The following is a 16,301-nucleotide window of genomic DNA, read 5'->3' as shown; positions in this document are numbered from 1 at the left end:
CCAGAGGCTCAGCAGAGCCCATTGAGCTGGGCTCCAGCTGCCAGTTCTGACCTCAGCCATCCCCCCTCAGGAAGCAGGTTTTTACCACAGCAGACACAGCTGTGGCTGCAGCACACAGTGCTCAGGAGTCAACCTTTACAGCTCCCCCCTCGAGAAGAAGTATCTTCTTCACTGTAGAAAGGGACCTCAGGTTTGTAACCCTTTAGGACAAAGGGTTCATTACTAAGGGCAAGCACAGGTACTACAGCAAAGGCAGGGAGCAGATGCTGTATTATTTCAGGGAAACCTGCAGTGCTCAAAAGCTGTAACTAAGTTACAAAACCACATCTTTAAGCAGGATGTTTTACACGTTGCATTTATTGAAACATGGTTGCAGAAGCTGCTGAGTCCACTGATGCCTACAAGAAAGTACAGAATCACCTCTCACCCCACCCCCAGCAGCTTTAGGGCCCAGACCCCCTGCTCAGGGCACAGCTGTGCAGCGCTTTGACCCAACACACACTGGGTGCCCCCAGCAGCGGGGTGGCCTCCTCTGGTACCCCCAGTTGTCACTGTAACACTACAGGCCAGCGCTCAGCAAGAGGAGTGGCTGCTCAGGGCAGCTGCATGGCAAGAGCACTACAGTCACACAGGACACAGATGCAAGTGTAGTTACAAGAAGCTGGAGGTCAAAAAGGAGTGAGTTCCAGTTTTTAAAAGGAAGATTTATTTAACAAGTTTCACTTAGCGCAATACACCTAAAAAGGAAATCACAATACAATGAAAGATTAAATCAAGGCCTCAGAATTTTATACGAACACCAAGACCAAAATCCTAAAGTAGCCGTATTGCGTCTCAACATGTTTCCCCCATTAACTTAAAAAAAAAAAAAGCTTTAACATGCCTTACAGGATATTAAAAGAAATAAACTAGAACTAACATGCCAAATGTTCACTTTGATTTTTTCAGACACAGCTTCTATATTGGTTTTTTACAAAACAGCATGTCTCTTTTTTAACATGTATTCAAAACAGTGTCGGATGTAATATGGTATAAGAGCAACATTTAACATAATTCAAACAGCTTTAACCTAAATACGCTTACTGCTTAAATACACTCCTACAACAAAACTAACTTGAGAAACGCTCCAAATCGTTTAACAGTTAAAGTCTTTACTTGGTTATTACATCCTAGATGAATGTTCATTTCTGTATGTTCAAAAATACTGAACCTGAAGGGTTTTAAAACAATCCTGAATTCACTTACAGTAAAGCATAAATCACAAGCTCGTATTGCAAAACTGTTAAACTTAGTTTTTTGTTTTTTTCTTTTTTAAAAAAGATGCGACCAAAAGTCAGCGATTGGTTACATTCCCCAGCCACCACTCATGTTGGACATGTTGGACATGCCGCCCATGCCGTTCACTCCCATGGATGCGCGGTTCCCACTGCTGTAGTAGCTGCTGTTCATGGCGCCCTGGCTCCCGGGGTCTGAGGGGGAAACCGACAGCAGGTTCACAGCTGCCTCAGGCCGACTCGAAGCATCCTTGCCCCAACGCCTGTCCTTGCTGGGCCACCTCGTAAATACCGTCTACCGTGCCCAACGCTGCAAAGTGTCAGTTTACAGCTCCGTACCCAAAGTCAGTCACCGGTTGTTCAATGACAGCATGAGCTCTGCATCACCCCCCTTCCCAATCCAGAGCTTTAGCACCGCTCTGGGGGCATGGGGAGGACCCAGCCTCCCACATCCCCTCCCCCCCGTTTGTACTGTGTTGAAACAAAGCTGGTCTCCAGCTTTTAGACTAAGAAAGGAAGTGATCAGAGCAATGCAAGTCTGGAGACTGGCATTTCCTACTCCTTTCAGAGTAAGTTTCCACATTTCTTCCCTCACCTTCCCATTTCTCTTTTGAATAGATTCCCCCCCCCAGTTATCAATAATTTTTAACATTCACAACAGCCACATCTTTCGGGGCTTGTGCTGCCCAGGCTGTAGCACAACCCTTTAACACCAGTGAAGGGCATGTTCAGCCAGCAGCACCCAGCCCACCTGAAACCAGCAAAGAAATGCTCTTACCATAGCCACTCATGCTGCTTTGACCTCCATATCCTCCTCCATAACCCCCACTCAGCTGCTGGCTGCCTGGAGCACCATAACTGGATTGGCTTCCTTTCAAGTTAAGGATAAAAACGTTAAGAACTCGGCTGTCAAAGTCTGCTCATCATCAACAAACCCATCCCTCACCCAACAGCCCCAGCATTCTGCCACAGCCTCTCTCACACCCAGGGAAATTAAGTATACAAGGTAACAAACTCAAGGAAAGTGATCCAGTTTCTAAAGACACCCCTCCAGTCAAACGGGACTTCAAAAATTGCTTTTACTTTTGAAGTTTCTCTGGACTGTACAGAACAGTGTGGTGTTCTATTGGTCTGCATTATCCATAAGACACCCGAAAAGACTTAAGCTTGTCTTTAAGTGATCTCACACAGGACTGCTGCTGCCTGCCCAGAAGAGCACCAGCTCATTAACTGGAGTTTGTATACGGTCCCAACAGACTTATTCCTGCTCCACACTGGTTGTGCACCACAGCACTGCCGTGGCTCACTTAAGCTCACTAACAACTGCTCTTCACCTCATCATTTGTACATCACTCCTACAAAGCTCTTCTGTAGTTCAAGTATCAGTATTAGACTTGAAACATTTTGTGATCAGAGTACTACAACAGCAGCAGTGTACCCACACCCCCACACCCTCGAGAAAGGAGCCCCCCCAGAAACCAACCCCACCTTCACCTCTAAGAAACCAGCCCAGTTGGGTGTCAAGAGGGTATCTGCCTTATAGACACAACAGCAATAGACTTGTGTTGCTAACAGACATTTTAGATTTTTAAACAATTTTGGGGTTTGCTAGACCAATTCAGACAGCTTCTCCCCAATTCCAAATACATTTCTCTCTCACCATCAAGACCAAGCTTGAGTGGCAGGTCATGTGCCACAGATACATCCTCCATCACCAGACTATGTCCCAAGAAGGGAGAGGGAAGGAGAATAAAAGGACAGGAGGAAGCTCCCACTTTTGCACCACCCACATTCCCAGAAGCCACTCATCCCACCAGCCACACCACACCACATTTTATTTAACCTAATAATTGTCAAATATATTCCCAAAAGGTTTAAATACCTGCCAGTGTGCTAGTGTTCCAATCTTGGACTACCCCTTCCGATTCCTTGACTGTGTGATTAAGACAGAATGTTGAATTTCAGTTTTGATCCAGGCACAGAATAAGCAGGAGCTGCACAAAATGCGCCAGCTTCCTTCAATAGCAAGCACCTGTTTAAAAGTGCAGCGAGACCGTCACACATACCCATTGCTCCCATCATCTGACTGCCATAGGCACCACCAGTTCCTCCTGCTGTAGAATTCAGGAAGAGTTCTACGTATCTGTGTTCTGAAAGAAGAAAGTTTTGCCGTGAGACCATGCAGCTTGTCTCACTGCAAGTGAAGCTGCAGTAGAATCTTTGGCATTCCAGTGACAGCACATGCCCTACAGCTGTCATTTCCCTAAATCCACCTATTCCGAGCAGCCAGACTTACGCATATTTGCTTTGTCTTTGGACATAGCAGCCACTGCATCCTCGTGAGTAGCAAATTCAACATCTGCCTCTCCAGTTACTCTGCCATCTGGTCCAATTTCAATGTGTACTCTTACAGGGTTCAGAGGTGAGAAGAACTACACACAGAACAGTCACACAGATTAAAACGCACCACTGCAACAGCTGGGGTTTACAAGCAGCCCTGTTCTCCAAAGGAGCACTCTCCAGCTGCAGTGCAGCTGGCATGTCCAACGAGGACCACAGGACCCGAAGGCATGCACAAGGGAAGGGAGCAGCATTTGGGACTCACGTTGTAGATGTCGTTCTCCGTGGCTCTGTAGGGCAGACCTCGCATGTGGACGCAGTGGCCAGTGGTGCTCTGGAAGGTGGACGATCCGTCGCCGTACCTGTGGTCCGACATCCCTGCAGAGAAAAGAGTCCATTCTAGGTCTTTCAGATGTATTTTAGTTTCTTTTGACACATGTCGTAAGTTCAGTTACTGTTCCTATTAGAGATCTCTTACCTCTTCCAAATCTATCAGAACCAAACCCATAGCCATCATTATACCCATTGTAGTCATCATAACCTCCATAACCTAGAAACAGATTGGACATGTTCATTTCAACTACACAAAGATCCAAATAAACGTTCATTTCGACTACAGAAAGATCCAAATACACACGTACACACTGCAAACAACAGCTTACAAAGTTTCATTTCTTCTACAAGAACTAAAGCCAAGGACACATACAAACCAGCAGTTACAAAGCAGGGAAGACACTACCAGGTCCAAGTGTTGCTGCTTTTCATACGAGCAGCTCCCTCGGACTCTGTGCACTTACCTCCTCCGTAGGCTCCACGCCTCATTCTCTCCAAGCTACTTCCTCTACCCAGGCTGTTATATCCGCGCGTAAGACCGGGCCTGTCGTACGGACCAGGCCTCTGCATTGCCAACAGCTTGCGAGGAGGGTCGTAGTGAGTGCGCACTTCTGCTCGGCTACTCTTGAAGATCTCAATGTACCTACAAGTGTTTCCACAGGAACAAGTCAGTCTTTGATTCCTTCCACAAACACCTCACAACTTCACATTACAACAAGCCATTCAGTCATAGCCTTGACACTGGCGGTAATTTTAAGCCAGGTTTCCTTACATTATGTAGGCAATGACATTCTATTTTATGCTACATTACAATCAAATCAGTGTATTTTCAAGAAATTAAAATTACTGAAGGGTTTATGTGCTCCTCATACTTGGCAGTATCCCAGCCTTAAGGGTGGGGGAGCAGTACTGATTCCCCACCCACCTCCCCCCAATTTAAGGTGTTAGTCAAAAAACGTAGGAGGGACAGGCGTCCACTCAACTCAGCACCATTTTGCTTGAGGCAATGGAAACAGAGGGTTAAAAACCTGGTCTCCACCAAGAGTTTAACCCATCAGGATGCCACAAAAAGCTCTGCATGTACTAGTGAACCCAGCCTATGCTTCAGTGATTCAGCGTAGGCAAAAGGTGCATGCTTCAATGAAAAATAGTCACAAGTAAAATAGAATAAAAACCCTTTGTGACAATTTCTTGAAAGCTATGCTTATTACATTGAAGATTAATACAGTAAGTAAATTTGTTACATTTCAACTTATAAAACAAGTTTAGAAAGTATCACATTTTCTTATGGTAGTAAGAGTACTGTGCATGTCTTTAGAGCTAAAGGCAGAATTGGTGCTATTTGAGAAGTTAAAGCCATAGTCTCTCAACTTTGTCACTTCCAAGCTATCAGTTTTGCACTCCTGTTATTACTCAGGTTTCAAAGCACAATTTAGTTTAGCCCAATTTTATCTTGCATGTTTTGGGTAGATCCAAACAGTCTGTGCCACAGACATAGCAATCAATGGCTTTACTCATCACTGAGTTAGGGACCAAAACACTGTTTTGATTTGGATGTTAACACTTTCAGAAGAGAGAATATGGATTTAATTGTTTACCATAAGAAAAGTGACAGAGCCAACCAACCATCCATCCCCACCTGTGCCCTATTCTTTCCTTGTGTTTCTTTAGAGCCTTTTCAGCTATTTCCTGTGAAGCAAACTGCACGAAGGCCTCCCCCGTACTCCTCCCCTGGAAGTCCACCGGCAATGTTATCCCATTTGGCACGATTTCCAACCCTTCAACCCAAGGACAAATAACCCCAGTAGGGGGGCAATATTAACATCACAAGCCCAGTCATGAGTTTTTTCTTATAGCTTTAAAAACACCAGAATTTAAACACTTTTAAGTGAATGGTATGTTGATTCTAGAACACCAGAAGAAAAAAAGGCACGTCAACAAAGAGCTCCACGATCACATACCATTCAGTTCAGGTTCTTAACCCACCCTGCAGAGCACAGAAATGCTCCGAGAGTCAGGAACAACTCCTCAGAGAAGGCATCTAATGCAGGGTGCATTAAGAACCTCACATATTATTACAAACCTCTTCAATTCTGTGAAAGTATTTAAGACGAACTTTTTAAGAGAACTTAAATTCAAACACAGCAAATTAAACAGCTTTATATAGAACAAGTAATTTTACTAGAAGTCACTCAAATAAAATAATTAGTCTTATGCAAACATCAAGTTTCAGCATTGATTTTTTTTATCTTTAGGAGTGCTTAATTAAGAAAAAAATCATGAAGTAATTTTAAAGTATTAGTTCCTGAACAGAAGAGGCACATTTTGTATATTAAGCACATTAACAGTTTTTAAAGCTTGAATTACTTCACCAAGTAAGAAAAAAACAGCTTAAAACGTACATGCTTAGAAATTGATTGTTCATATCACCGATTCAGAAAACAAAAAACAAGTCCTGAAGTTGTAAAATTGGAAATATTTCTACTTATTTTAAAGCAAAACAGTAAGTTCAATTATATCTTGTTATAGCAAAACATTTAGAAATCTACTATTTTGAAAATACTATCAAAATGAAATCCTAAAGAAATCAATAGCTTTTATTCTTAGGCATTTTTAATAGTTTGTAATTCCAGTTTCTAAAACATACGGTAGCTGCAAAAAAAGTAAAAAATTAGTCAAAATAAGACATTATCTCTTCATCCACAAAAACTTTGAGCTAGGTAACATCAAGGGTTTCTTTCTTTCCCCATAGAAAGAGAAGGGGGCAAATCTGTACTTGGGTAGAGTTCAACAGGTTGTTTTTCTCTGGAATTTCATTCAGTACTAAATCTATGCTTGGAAGAAGCCATGGGCTCAATGTCTGCCCTTTCTCAGATCCTGCTCCTCACACAGTGTCCGGAGGTGAGGGTGCTGTACATCCTTCACTGACAGGGTAAAGCAGCAGAGACTGGGGGTGGAAATATCCTCTCACCTGAATTGTTCACTTTAATTTGGAAGGCAAGACACTTGTTTTCTGCAATGCTTACGTGGAACAATATGTCCCACTAAGTATATATTCAAGTAGCTCTTTGGCATTCCCTGAATTATGATCAGGTACTTCAGGAATTGATCCAATGGATCCCTCAAGCCAATAAAAAATTGGTTTATCTAGTTTTAATACCCATAAATACTGTTGGAAGGACTACAGGGCAATCCATGTTTCTTTGGTTTGTCAGGTGTTTTTTTTAGCATAAACCAATAGTGCTATAGCTACTACTTTTATCCCACATACCTGAAAAAAACTGTACAATTTCTTCTTTACTACAGCCAAATGGGAGTCCTCTAAGACGTACAAAACCATCATTAGCTGTATCAGGGCTGTTGGGACCAGTATGCTTCAGAACCCAATCCATTTCAACGTTGTTTGACTTGAAAACTGTAAAAGGCACTTAGAATTAATGCATTCTGGAAAAAGCAACGGTTTTAAAAGTCATTTGCCTTGAAACTAGTCAACTTATGATATACAAGTCCATTTGTCCTTCCACATGCATTTTAAACAGATAGAGAAATGATCAACCAAAAACCCATCAAGCACAAACACATGTAAGTCAGTTACTAGACCAACTGAGTCAAACCTTCAACATATCTGTGTCCCATTGTTTCTCTGTCTTTTTTCAGGGCCAATTTCACATCCTCCTCTGATTCAAGTTCAGCAAATGCTTCTCCACTTGGCCTGCCCTCCCTGGTGTAGATGAAACGGATACCCAGAGCCCCATTCAGAATTTTGCAATCTGAAAACGAAACAGAAAGGTCAAAATTAATTTAATTATAACAGGAACACTGTGACTTTACAAGTTGCATATATTCTAAAAAGAAAAATGTAGCAACAACTATCAAGTTGTATCAAGATGACAAAATCACAAAACCAGCAGTATTCTTGTTACAACCTTACAATGACCAAAGGGACTAACTAAAATTAAGTTACTCTTCTAGTCAAACCTACAGATTGGCAACTACAAATTACCTATCCATTTTCAAAGCTTCTCTGCCTCAAGTTAAATGCACTATCTGCTTTTGATCTTAACTTTCTCATCAGCTTAAAACAAATAAGCAATAATAGCAATCAGTGCAAGTGCAATAAACTAAATCAGAACCAAGTCCAATTCATCAAATTCCTGAAGCAGCTTTAAAATCTCCAGCCACTGCAGAAAGCATGTGTTTCTCACTACAATTCATTACTGCAGAATGCTACTAATTCGGGGCAAGGACACACACAGTGAACACAAGAGAGCCTGTTAGGACAACACAGAGAATTAAACTGATTTAGTTTAATCTCAAGCAAGAATTTTGAAGTTTTCTTTAAAATGGAAGCTTCTCTTTCCTGGTTGCTCAAGCAGCGAAGGCAACTGTGGCCATACCAGCAACGTGCAGACTAAGCCCCTTTGTGTGGAGTTCCTGCTCACACAAGCACGGCTTTGCATACCAGGCCCTGCCTGAAGCACTTGTTGCATTACAAACTTCACTGGCTCCTGAATGATTCCTGCTGCTGCTCCCTGCAGCGTTCCCACCGGCACAGCGTTCCCACCGGCACAGAGTCCCCGGGAGGGATGCAGGATCCAGACAACAGAGCCCGGCCCCTCTCTGACACCCCCATCCTCCCCGGCCCCACTTACCAGAGAAGAACCTCTGCACCTCCTCGGTGGAGCAGGACCAAGGCAGCCCTCGGACTTTCACCACGTATCCCTCGCTGCTCTCCGTGTTGAGCATCACATTGGGGGTGAGGCTCTGCTCTGTCTCGGCTTCTGTGGTTGCTGGAGAAGACCAGAACGGGCCCTTTGAGACTCGTGCTCAGCACGGCCGCCACCCGCACCCCCTCAGAGCGCCCGGCGGCCCCCCTGGCCTGTGCCCTGGCCCTCCCCGAGCCTCCTCTGCCTCGGGCGCTGCCGCCTCACTCTCACGGCGCCGCTGCCGCTCCCGCCCCCGGCCCGCGCCCTGCCCCTTCCCCGCACGCACACATGGTGGGGCTCCGCGCTGGTTCTAGGGCTCCGAGCCTGATCCGCTGTCCGGAGAGCGCCTAGTCCCGGTCAGGCGGCAGCGAGCGGGCGAGCCTGTGGCGAGAGCGCGCTAGGAAATGGCGGCGGGTGCTCCCGCTTCCGCTGGGCCGGGCCTTCCGCCGCACAAAGAGCGCGGGCCCGGATGCCGCCCTGGCGGGCCCGCGGGCCCCCGGCGATGGCGCAGCGCCCGCGGCGGGTTCGGGGAGAGCGACGTGTGTGCGTGGAGCGGGCACAGAGCACAGGGCACCGAGCGCCGCGAGCCCCGCGCCAGTCACGCTCTCGGGAGGAGCGGCTGCAGCGTGGCCGGATCGTGCGCGTGCGCGCTGGGCCCGGCCCCGCCCCCGGGACACCCCGCGCGCGCCGCCGCCTGTCCGCGCCTGTGCGCACGCGCCGCCCGCCCGCCCGCGCGCCGAACAAAGCCCCGGCCCCGCGTGCCCCGAGCGCCGCTCTGCGCATGCCCCGCACGCCCTCAGCCCCCCCCCTCACCCTCACACCGCCCGCCCGGGCCGGTCCCGGTGCCGACACTCGGCCCGCACCGACAGCGAGGCGGCTCTGGCTGCACAGAGAGGTGTGTGGGAACTAGCACTTACCAGCTTCAAATGCTGACGCTACCCCACGTGAAACAATCTGCTCGCTTCGGTCACTGAAGCCTGGTGTGTTTGGAGGAGATGGGGAGAGAAGAGACAATGGGTCACAATTATCATAAAAGAAAGGAAAAGTTTACTCCCTCCCGTCTCCTCCAAACACACCAGACCTGGCTAGATTTCACCCTGAATCTCGTAGTTAGAGGCAGGAGTTACAGGAGTAACTCACCATCTAAGAATCCTCCATGCCCTCTCCTTCCACTGGAAAGGACAAGCAGCTCGTGTTTCAGCTTGCCCACGCAGGGGGGGTAGGGGACCCGTGCCCAGAGGTGAGCAGGCTCCATAAAGCCCCTGACACAGGTTATTTGGAGCCCAGAAGCTGCTCAGAGCTGCATCTAGATGAACATCATTCATCCATGCGTGTTTCTTCTCCAGTCAGTACCAAAAAGGACTGCAAACCTACACGGCCTCATCTCTCATCTAAGTCCTTGAGGTGTTTACTTTAAAAACACCAATCTGGACCACTAACAACTACCGAACTGCCGCAGCTGGAGGATTTTTGAAAAATGAAAAAAAACAAACCAAAACAAAAACACCCCGCATACTCAGGATACTTCTGTAAATCGAGCACACGGCGCAGTCGTTTGCACTAATGCAAATATGCTCAGTGAGTGGAACCGCGTTAGTCACTTCCCGCACAAAGCTGCCCTGCCCCATTTCAGCCGCCAAACGCCCATTTCGGAATCCCGCGGCGGCAGGAGCGGGGTACAAGGGGCGGCGGGAGGGGGCAGCGCCTCCGCCTCTTCCCGGGGAGCGGCCATCCCGCCCACCGGCGGGCGGGATACTTAAAACTGCGCGGGAGCTGCTGGGAACCCCCTGGGCTCCCGCTCCGAAAAGCCATGTCCGCCCCCGCCAAGCGGCACTGCCAGAGCCCGGCCGGCTCCCTCGACTCCAGCTTCCAGAAGCGCCTCAGGAAAGTTTCCATCGAGGGGAACATCGGTGAGCTCGGCGGCGCGGGATAGGGACCGGCCGGGGGGTCAGCACAGGAGCGCGCCGAGGAGCTGGGATGGCGGAGGAGGAGGGGAGAGGGCAATGCGGGTATTGTCCGCCCGGCTCTGCGGGCAGCGAGGGGCTCTGCAGGGAGAACGGGGTCGGGACCACGTCGGGAAACCACCGCCACGGCCGGCTGCCCGTCGGTGCCCCCGAGGCGCAGGGAGACTGTGGAGATGAGCTCCGCCGGGATGCGCTGCCCGTTCGCTCCCGCCCGCGCCAATTCCCGGCGCCTGCGCGGCCGCTCCCGCGCTCCCCCCGCCGGCCGCGCCGAGCTCCGCCCGCCGCCAAAGCTCCTAAAATGTCGGCTCGGTGTCTTATCGCCCGCCTGGCCCGGGCGCGGCCCTTCTGGTGCCGCAGATTAGCGCTGTTTTCGCCCCGGGAGCCCCGCGCCCCGAATGCCGCACCGACTGCCCCTCACAAACCTCACCGCTGCCCCTGTACCCGTCACCTACCACCGCTCTGATCAACCCCTAGTGAACTTCTCATATCTCCTGCAGCTGCAGGGAAGTCAACGTTTGTGAGCCTGCTGGAGAAGCACAGCGATGAGTGGGAGATCATTCCCGAGCCCATCGCCAAGTGGTGCAATGTCCAGACAACCGAGGATGAGTATCAGGTAGGTGTGCGGGATGTGGGTCAGGACAACCAAACTGCAAGGAATTTTGTGATGAGGGAGCTATGCCAAAATCCAACCGTACTTAGTCTGCAGTAGCCAGAGTCGTCCCCACTATCATACCAGGTGGTCAGGCACTCAGAAATGTTAAGGCAAGATACTACTGAATGTATATTCCAAATCATATCCCTACTCCACAGAATCACACTAAAATGTGGAACTCGACAAACAACCTACTTAAAGAAGCAGTTATGACTACTACAATCACCTGACAAAAAAGTCTCTTCCATCCTATGCCTAAGCATTTTCCTTACCAAAAAAAAAAAACACCAAAAAAAACACCCTACACACAAAAAACACAAGTGTATGAATTCTCACTTTAACAAACCAGAATTCCAGATTGAGAAAAGGGAATAAAAATCCTGCAAATATGCTGGTATTGAATTTTTTTCTCTTGCCTTCTAGGAACTTTCAACGTCTCAGAAGAGCGGAGGAAATCTGCTTCAAATGCTGTATGACAAACCCACAAGATGGGCTTACACCTTTCAGACTTATGCTTGCTTGAGCCGAGTAAGAGCACAGTTAAAACCAGTCTCAGCAAAGCTACAGGAAGCAGAACATCCAGTGCAATTTTTTGAGAGATCTGTGTACAGTGACAGGTAATTATTCTCACAGCACAGCAAGAACTCACATTAATAGCTCCAGGTCTTTAAAGACATAGAGCTGGAGAACACTTGATATTAAAATAATACCTGCAGGGAGCAGGTTTGATTAAGGGCAGACATTTTTTCAGTACCATGATTTCTGTTCTAGTGACAAGTGTTTTGGTAGTTCATTTTTGTCATTCCTGGCATGAGACTGATGTCTTTCATTGCAGATATGTATTTGCTTCTAACTTGTTTGAGTCTGGGAACATTAATGAAACAGAGTGGTCTATCTATCAGGACTGGCACACATGGCTCTTGAATCAGTTTCAATCAGATATAGAACTGGATGGCATGATCTACCTCAGAACCACACCCCAGGTATGCTCACTGAAGGTGAAAGTTTTTCAGTTCCAACTTCATTTTCCAGGGGCTTAAGAGGGTACAAAAAAAGTTATTACAGACTTAACTTGTTTATGTTCAGCCAAGCATTTAAAATTAATGCTCACTAATGTCCAGCATTAGTCCTCCTGAGTTAAGGACCACTTGATCCTTTGAGCTGATTTAACCTACAACACATGATTAATGACCACATTTATACTTCTTTTTCCAGAAATGCATGGAAAGGCTACAGATGAGGGGAAGAGAAGAGGAACAAGGAATTGAGCTTGAGTATTTGGAAAACCTCCACTATAAACACGAAACCTGGCTCCATGAAAGGACTATGAGGTAGGAACCCATTTTCTGTAGCAAGTTTCAACTTGCAGGCAAGGTTCTTCCAGCTTTATACTAAAGTTGATAAAACCAAAGTTTAAGTCTAGCTTCACTCAGGCACACTTGAAAGGATTTATTTTTAGACCAACTTCTCAGTTTTCCAAGATGGAACTTCATCTAATTTGAAACCTTTGTTAAGCATTAGCTCCAACTAGGAAGCTTTATAGCTGTAACTCCAGCAAGGATATGGATTTTGCTAATTGGAAGGGCACAGGAATAGGGCAGATAAAATAGTGTTCAATGGCCAATCACAGAAGTCACTTACTAAGCAGCTTTGTGTTCCAGTGCATGGGGGGGCAAGGTCCCAACTACCTTTAAACTTGCAGGACTATATTTCAACAAAGTTTAGTTTATTTTGAAGCCAGGATTAATATTTAATCAGAAAAGCTTTTGGCAGACACTGTTACACACAAGAAATCCAATCAGCAACTGAGTGATCTCTGCACACCAACTTCCTTATTCTTACCAGCTTTCCCATCTGAGGGATCTCTAAACGTGAAAGCAGACTTCAAGTTTTCCCCTAAAGGAGCCCAAAATACTCTACTGACTGAGAAGCACTACAATTCTAGGAAAAGTACATTATCAGTCACATCTACCTTCCTAAGTTTGATGTAGGATTACCCAAATGCTTTGGAGACAGAAGGAAGCACAAAGTGTGGAATTTTGGGAATGCCTATGTTGTGTACTCATTCCAAACTTGTAAGCAAGCATTTCCTGTGTTTTTCACAGAATCACTTGAAGTCTGCAAGCACAAGTTAGAATGTTGTTTAGCACACTTATTACATTTCCACACTTAAAAGAATAACTACTGCTTGAAGAGAAAAACACATCCAGTTGCACAACTACTGCTCCCATCTGTTCTTAAACTGAAGCCAAAATGGTCTTGCTTATCTCTAAGACATTTTAAATATCTGTCTTATAATCTGTTAAAGAGGCCATCCCCATGCAAGGAAGCTTTAAAAATGCATATTAGTAAATGGATAACCTGGGGGAAGACTCAGGGTAAGTGATACTTTAAAAAAGTACTCACTCTTACAGAATCAATTCCTGATGATTGATTCTGTGACAAAAAGAATGGGATAAAGAAAGAGCTAAAGTAAAAAACAAACTATCTTTTCCTCCACTTGTACATAACAAATAGATACTAAGAACCCAGATTTGTGAAGTCTATGGAAGTTGTGGTGATACCATGTTGACTGGGTTACACAAGAGCAATTAAGGACAAACTTGACTTGGGCTTTACACTTAAGTCATGGCCATCAGCATTAACATCTCAGGTGCACGTGGTAATCTGACTAATGCTGCACCCTTGGAAAGCAACTAAAGAGCTGGAGTCTTATGCACAATACTTTATGCCATGTTCTTCCATTTAACAGAGTTGATTTTGAGAACCTTAAAGAGATTCCTATTCTAGTTTTGGATGTTAATGAAGATTTTAAAAATGATGAGATTAAACAGGAGTACCTGATCGATAAGGTAAGTAGCAAATATTGTTTCTCTGTATCTGCTTTTCTTCTGTAGTTATCAATTTATATTCTTAAAATTTGTGATGAAATGCTTGTTTGAGGCTTGTAAAATCATTCTCCTTCGAGATCTTTCTGCCCCCTCACACAACACATCTGACAAAGGTTATACACAGGGCTCAGTTTCCTGAAGAGGTCCAAATGCATGAAATGAGACTTCCAAGTAGAGTTGGGAAGAAAAGTAAACAGCCATTTGAGGAAACAAGGTGGCAGTAAAGAGGTCACTTGAGTTAAAATGGTGTTTACCAGTTCCAAGGAAAGGCAAGCCTTAGGGAGTAAATGCTGGAGCAGTGTGTTGTGTGCCCAGGCTGTGGCAAAAAAAAAAACCAAAACCAAAACTCCTTAAAAGCATGGGGATGTGCTCTTCTACCAAACCCTCCTCCATCTTGTTCTGGGTCATCAATTTGAGATTACTGCAGAATGACTCCTTCAAGCCAAACCTAATCCCCCCCATTAAATAGCTCAAAATAAACCAGGAAGGGGAGTGCAATGTTCAGTTGTGGAGGTATTTCTTATTATATCCTCACAGAAACCAGCAATTAACAGCTTAGAGTTCTGTACAGACTACACTCAGACATGCCACCTTTAACCTTGCCCCTCTGAAAGGCCACTAGCATTTCAGGTCACGAATTAAAAATGTAAGGGCAAAACATCCTTGGAAACTGTATAGTAACAAACTATTTGTTTCCAAACAAAGGGAAAAGCCTGGTATTTCAGCTTTTAATACATCAAATATTATATATATTTTTTTGTTTTTGACAGGTCAAGTCTTTCCTGACTTCTTAAGAAGATGAAAATTAATTCAAACAAGTCCCTGAAGTTCCAGATTTAGACTTAACAATCAGTGTGTTCAAGAATTAACTTTAACCAAATGAATTACCTGTATAGCTTATTTTAAAGCAAGACCAAAACATAAAATGTCATTTGGGTTTTTTTCCCTTGTCTGACTTGCGTGAGTTTGATAGTTTTCTGTATAGCTAAAACGAACAAATATGGGGCGCTTCGATAATGTTTTTCCTGTGTATTCTCCACTGTTTAATAAAGATCTAAAAGTCCTACTGCCTATGAGCTGTTTGTCCCCGCGGGGGAGCTCAGCGGTTGTCAATGGCTGACACCCAGTAAACAGATAGCAGGCGCTGAGCTGGGTTGTTTTGCAATAACTGGCACGGGTTCACCATTTTAAGACGAGACTGTTATGGCGTCCAGAAAAACCTTTACTTTCAACTTCTGCTTAATCGCGTGGCCGTTCCCACCGGCTTTAACGCTACTTAAGACTGGACGTTAGACCTGTAATAAACTGTAATTTGCGCTTATCTCGTTTACGATCTCACCTCCCCCAATCCCCCCCGCACACGAATTCCCCCCAACCCAACCCCCCCCAGCGCGGGGAGGGACCCGCGGGCGCGGCGGAGGCGGGAGAGCGACCCCGGAGAGCCCCCCCCGGCCCGGCCCCGCCCGCACGACGCACGCTGGGGGTTGAGCTGCGCACGCGGCCGGGCCGAGCCCCCTCAGCGGCCCCGCCGCCATCGCGGGGCCTCCGCGGCACCTCCGGGACAGACCGGCTTCCCCTCCCTCCCCCCCAATCCTTCCCTCCCGGCCCCTCTCCCCCCCCGCCGCCGCCGGGCCTTACCCAAGCCGGGGATCTCGCCCTCGGTCTCCTCGGTGTGACAAGGGTCCATCTTGGCCGCGCCTTCCCCGCAGGGCCCGTGAGAAGAACAAAGCTGGGCGGAGGTGGGGAGAGGAAGGGGGGGGCGCTCAGGCGCTGCGCGACAAACGGAAACAAAAAAAGCTCAGCGGCGGCCGGGGAAGGTGGCTCGCGGCGGCCTGGGTGGTTTCTGGGCTCTCCCGGCGGGGATGGGGGGCGATGCGACCGCGGAGCGCTCTCGATGCCGTTCGCTCAGCTCCGAATGCGCAGCGCCCGCTCCGCGCCTATAAATGGCCGCCGGCCGCGCCGCGCCGCGCGCTGACGTCACACGCCGCCCGCCCCCGCCAGCCAATGGCCGCGTGACAAATTGAACACGGCCAGTCACGTCCGGCCCCGCGCGCGCGGCGGGGGGGGAGCGGCGGATGGGGGGGGAAGCGCGGCCGCCGCGGGGGTCCCGCGAGCCCCCCTCCCCGGGGGACCCGGCTGCG

General features: G+C 47.3%; 2 protein-coding genes across 9 annotated transcripts; one reads left to right on the top strand and one right to left on the bottom strand.

The window, feature by feature from the left end:
• Positions 1-339: 339 nt before the first annotated feature.
• Positions 340-16,099, bottom strand: HNRNPH1 (heterogeneous nuclear ribonucleoprotein H1 (H)). 7 transcript variants are annotated; one of them, XM_017827926.1, is made up of 15 exons: positions 15,799-16,099; positions 9,571-9,630; positions 8,600-8,737; positions 7,562-7,717; positions 7,219-7,362; positions 5,587-5,725; positions 4,412-4,590; positions 4,093-4,164; positions 3,880-4,013; positions 3,571-3,706; positions 3,341-3,424; positions 3,157-3,207; positions 2,768-2,842; positions 2,053-2,148; positions 340-1,469 (listed from the first exon to the last, which is right to left on the bottom strand). In XM_017827926.1, the coding sequence occupies exons 1-15, from the start codon at positions 15,845-15,847 to the stop codon at positions 1,345-1,347; spliced, it is 1,638 nt and encodes a 545-aa protein (XP_017683415.1). In that variant the 5' UTR covers positions 15,848-16,099; the 3' UTR covers positions 340-1,344. The 7 variants fall into 7 exon arrangements, with proteins under 7 accessions (XP_017683415.1, XP_017683411.1, XP_017683408.1 ...); XM_017827922.1 differs by lacking the exon at positions 2,768-2,842 and having other exon boundaries at positions 340-1,584; positions 2,053-2,145; positions 15,799-16,098; XM_017827919.1 differs by lacking the exon at positions 2,768-2,842 and having other exon boundaries at positions 2,053-2,145; positions 15,799-16,097.
• On the top strand, positions 9,686-15,223 carry LOC108503702 (deoxycytidine kinase-like). 2 transcript variants are annotated; one of them, XM_017827928.1, is made up of 7 exons: positions 9,686-10,563; positions 11,115-11,230; positions 11,693-11,886; positions 12,105-12,252; positions 12,485-12,600; positions 14,022-14,121; positions 14,931-15,223. In XM_017827928.1, exons 1-7 carry the CDS (start codon positions 10,464-10,466, stop codon positions 14,952-14,954), a joined length of 798 nt encoding a protein of 265 aa, XP_017683417.1. In that variant the 5' UTR covers positions 9,686-10,463; the 3' UTR covers positions 14,955-15,223. The 2 variants fall into 2 exon arrangements, with proteins under 2 accessions (XP_017683417.1, XP_017683416.1); XM_017827927.1 differs by lacking the exon at positions 14,931-15,223 and having other exon boundaries at positions 14,022-14,359.
• Positions 16,100-16,301: the final 202 nt, after the last annotated feature.

Source organism: Lepidothrix coronata, unplaced genomic scaffold (assembly GCF_001604755.1).
Source record: "Lepidothrix coronata isolate B3197 unplaced genomic scaffold, Lepidothrix_coronata-1.0 Scaffold144, whole genome shotgun sequence".
NCBI classification, from domain to species: Eukaryota; Metazoa; Chordata; class Aves; order Passeriformes; family Pipridae; genus Lepidothrix; species Lepidothrix coronata.
Note: the sequence above shows the minus strand (reverse complement) of the source record. Positions and strands in the feature narration are given on the sequence as shown.

Excerpts from the sequence above, each read along its gene's own strand:
- LOC108503702 (XM_017827927.1), top strand. The coding sequence starts at position 10,464 with ATGTCCGCCCCCGCCAAGCGGCACTGCCAGAGCCCGGCCGGCTCCCTC. Across the intron at positions 10,564-11,114 it reads TTCCATCGAGGGGAACATCG|CTGCAGGGAAGTCAACGTTT; the intron begins GTGAGCTCGGCG and ends TATCTCCTGCAG. Across the intron at positions 11,887-12,104 it reads AGATCTGTGTACAGTGACAG|ATATGTATTTGCTTCTAACT; the intron begins GTAATTATTCTC and ends CTTTCATTGCAG.
- HNRNPH1 (XM_017827926.1), bottom strand. The coding sequence starts at position 15,847 with ATGGACCCTTGTCACACCGAGGAGACCGAGGGCGAGATCCCCGGCTTG. Across the intron at positions 9,631-15,798 it reads GGGCGAGATCCCCGGCTTGG|GCTTCAGTGACCGAAGCGAG; the intron begins GTAAGGCCCGGC and ends CAAACACACCAG. Across the intron at positions 7,363-7,561 it reads GGGACACAGATATGTTGAAG|TTTTCAAGTCAAACAACGTT; the intron begins GTTTGACTCAGT and ends TGCCTTTTACAG.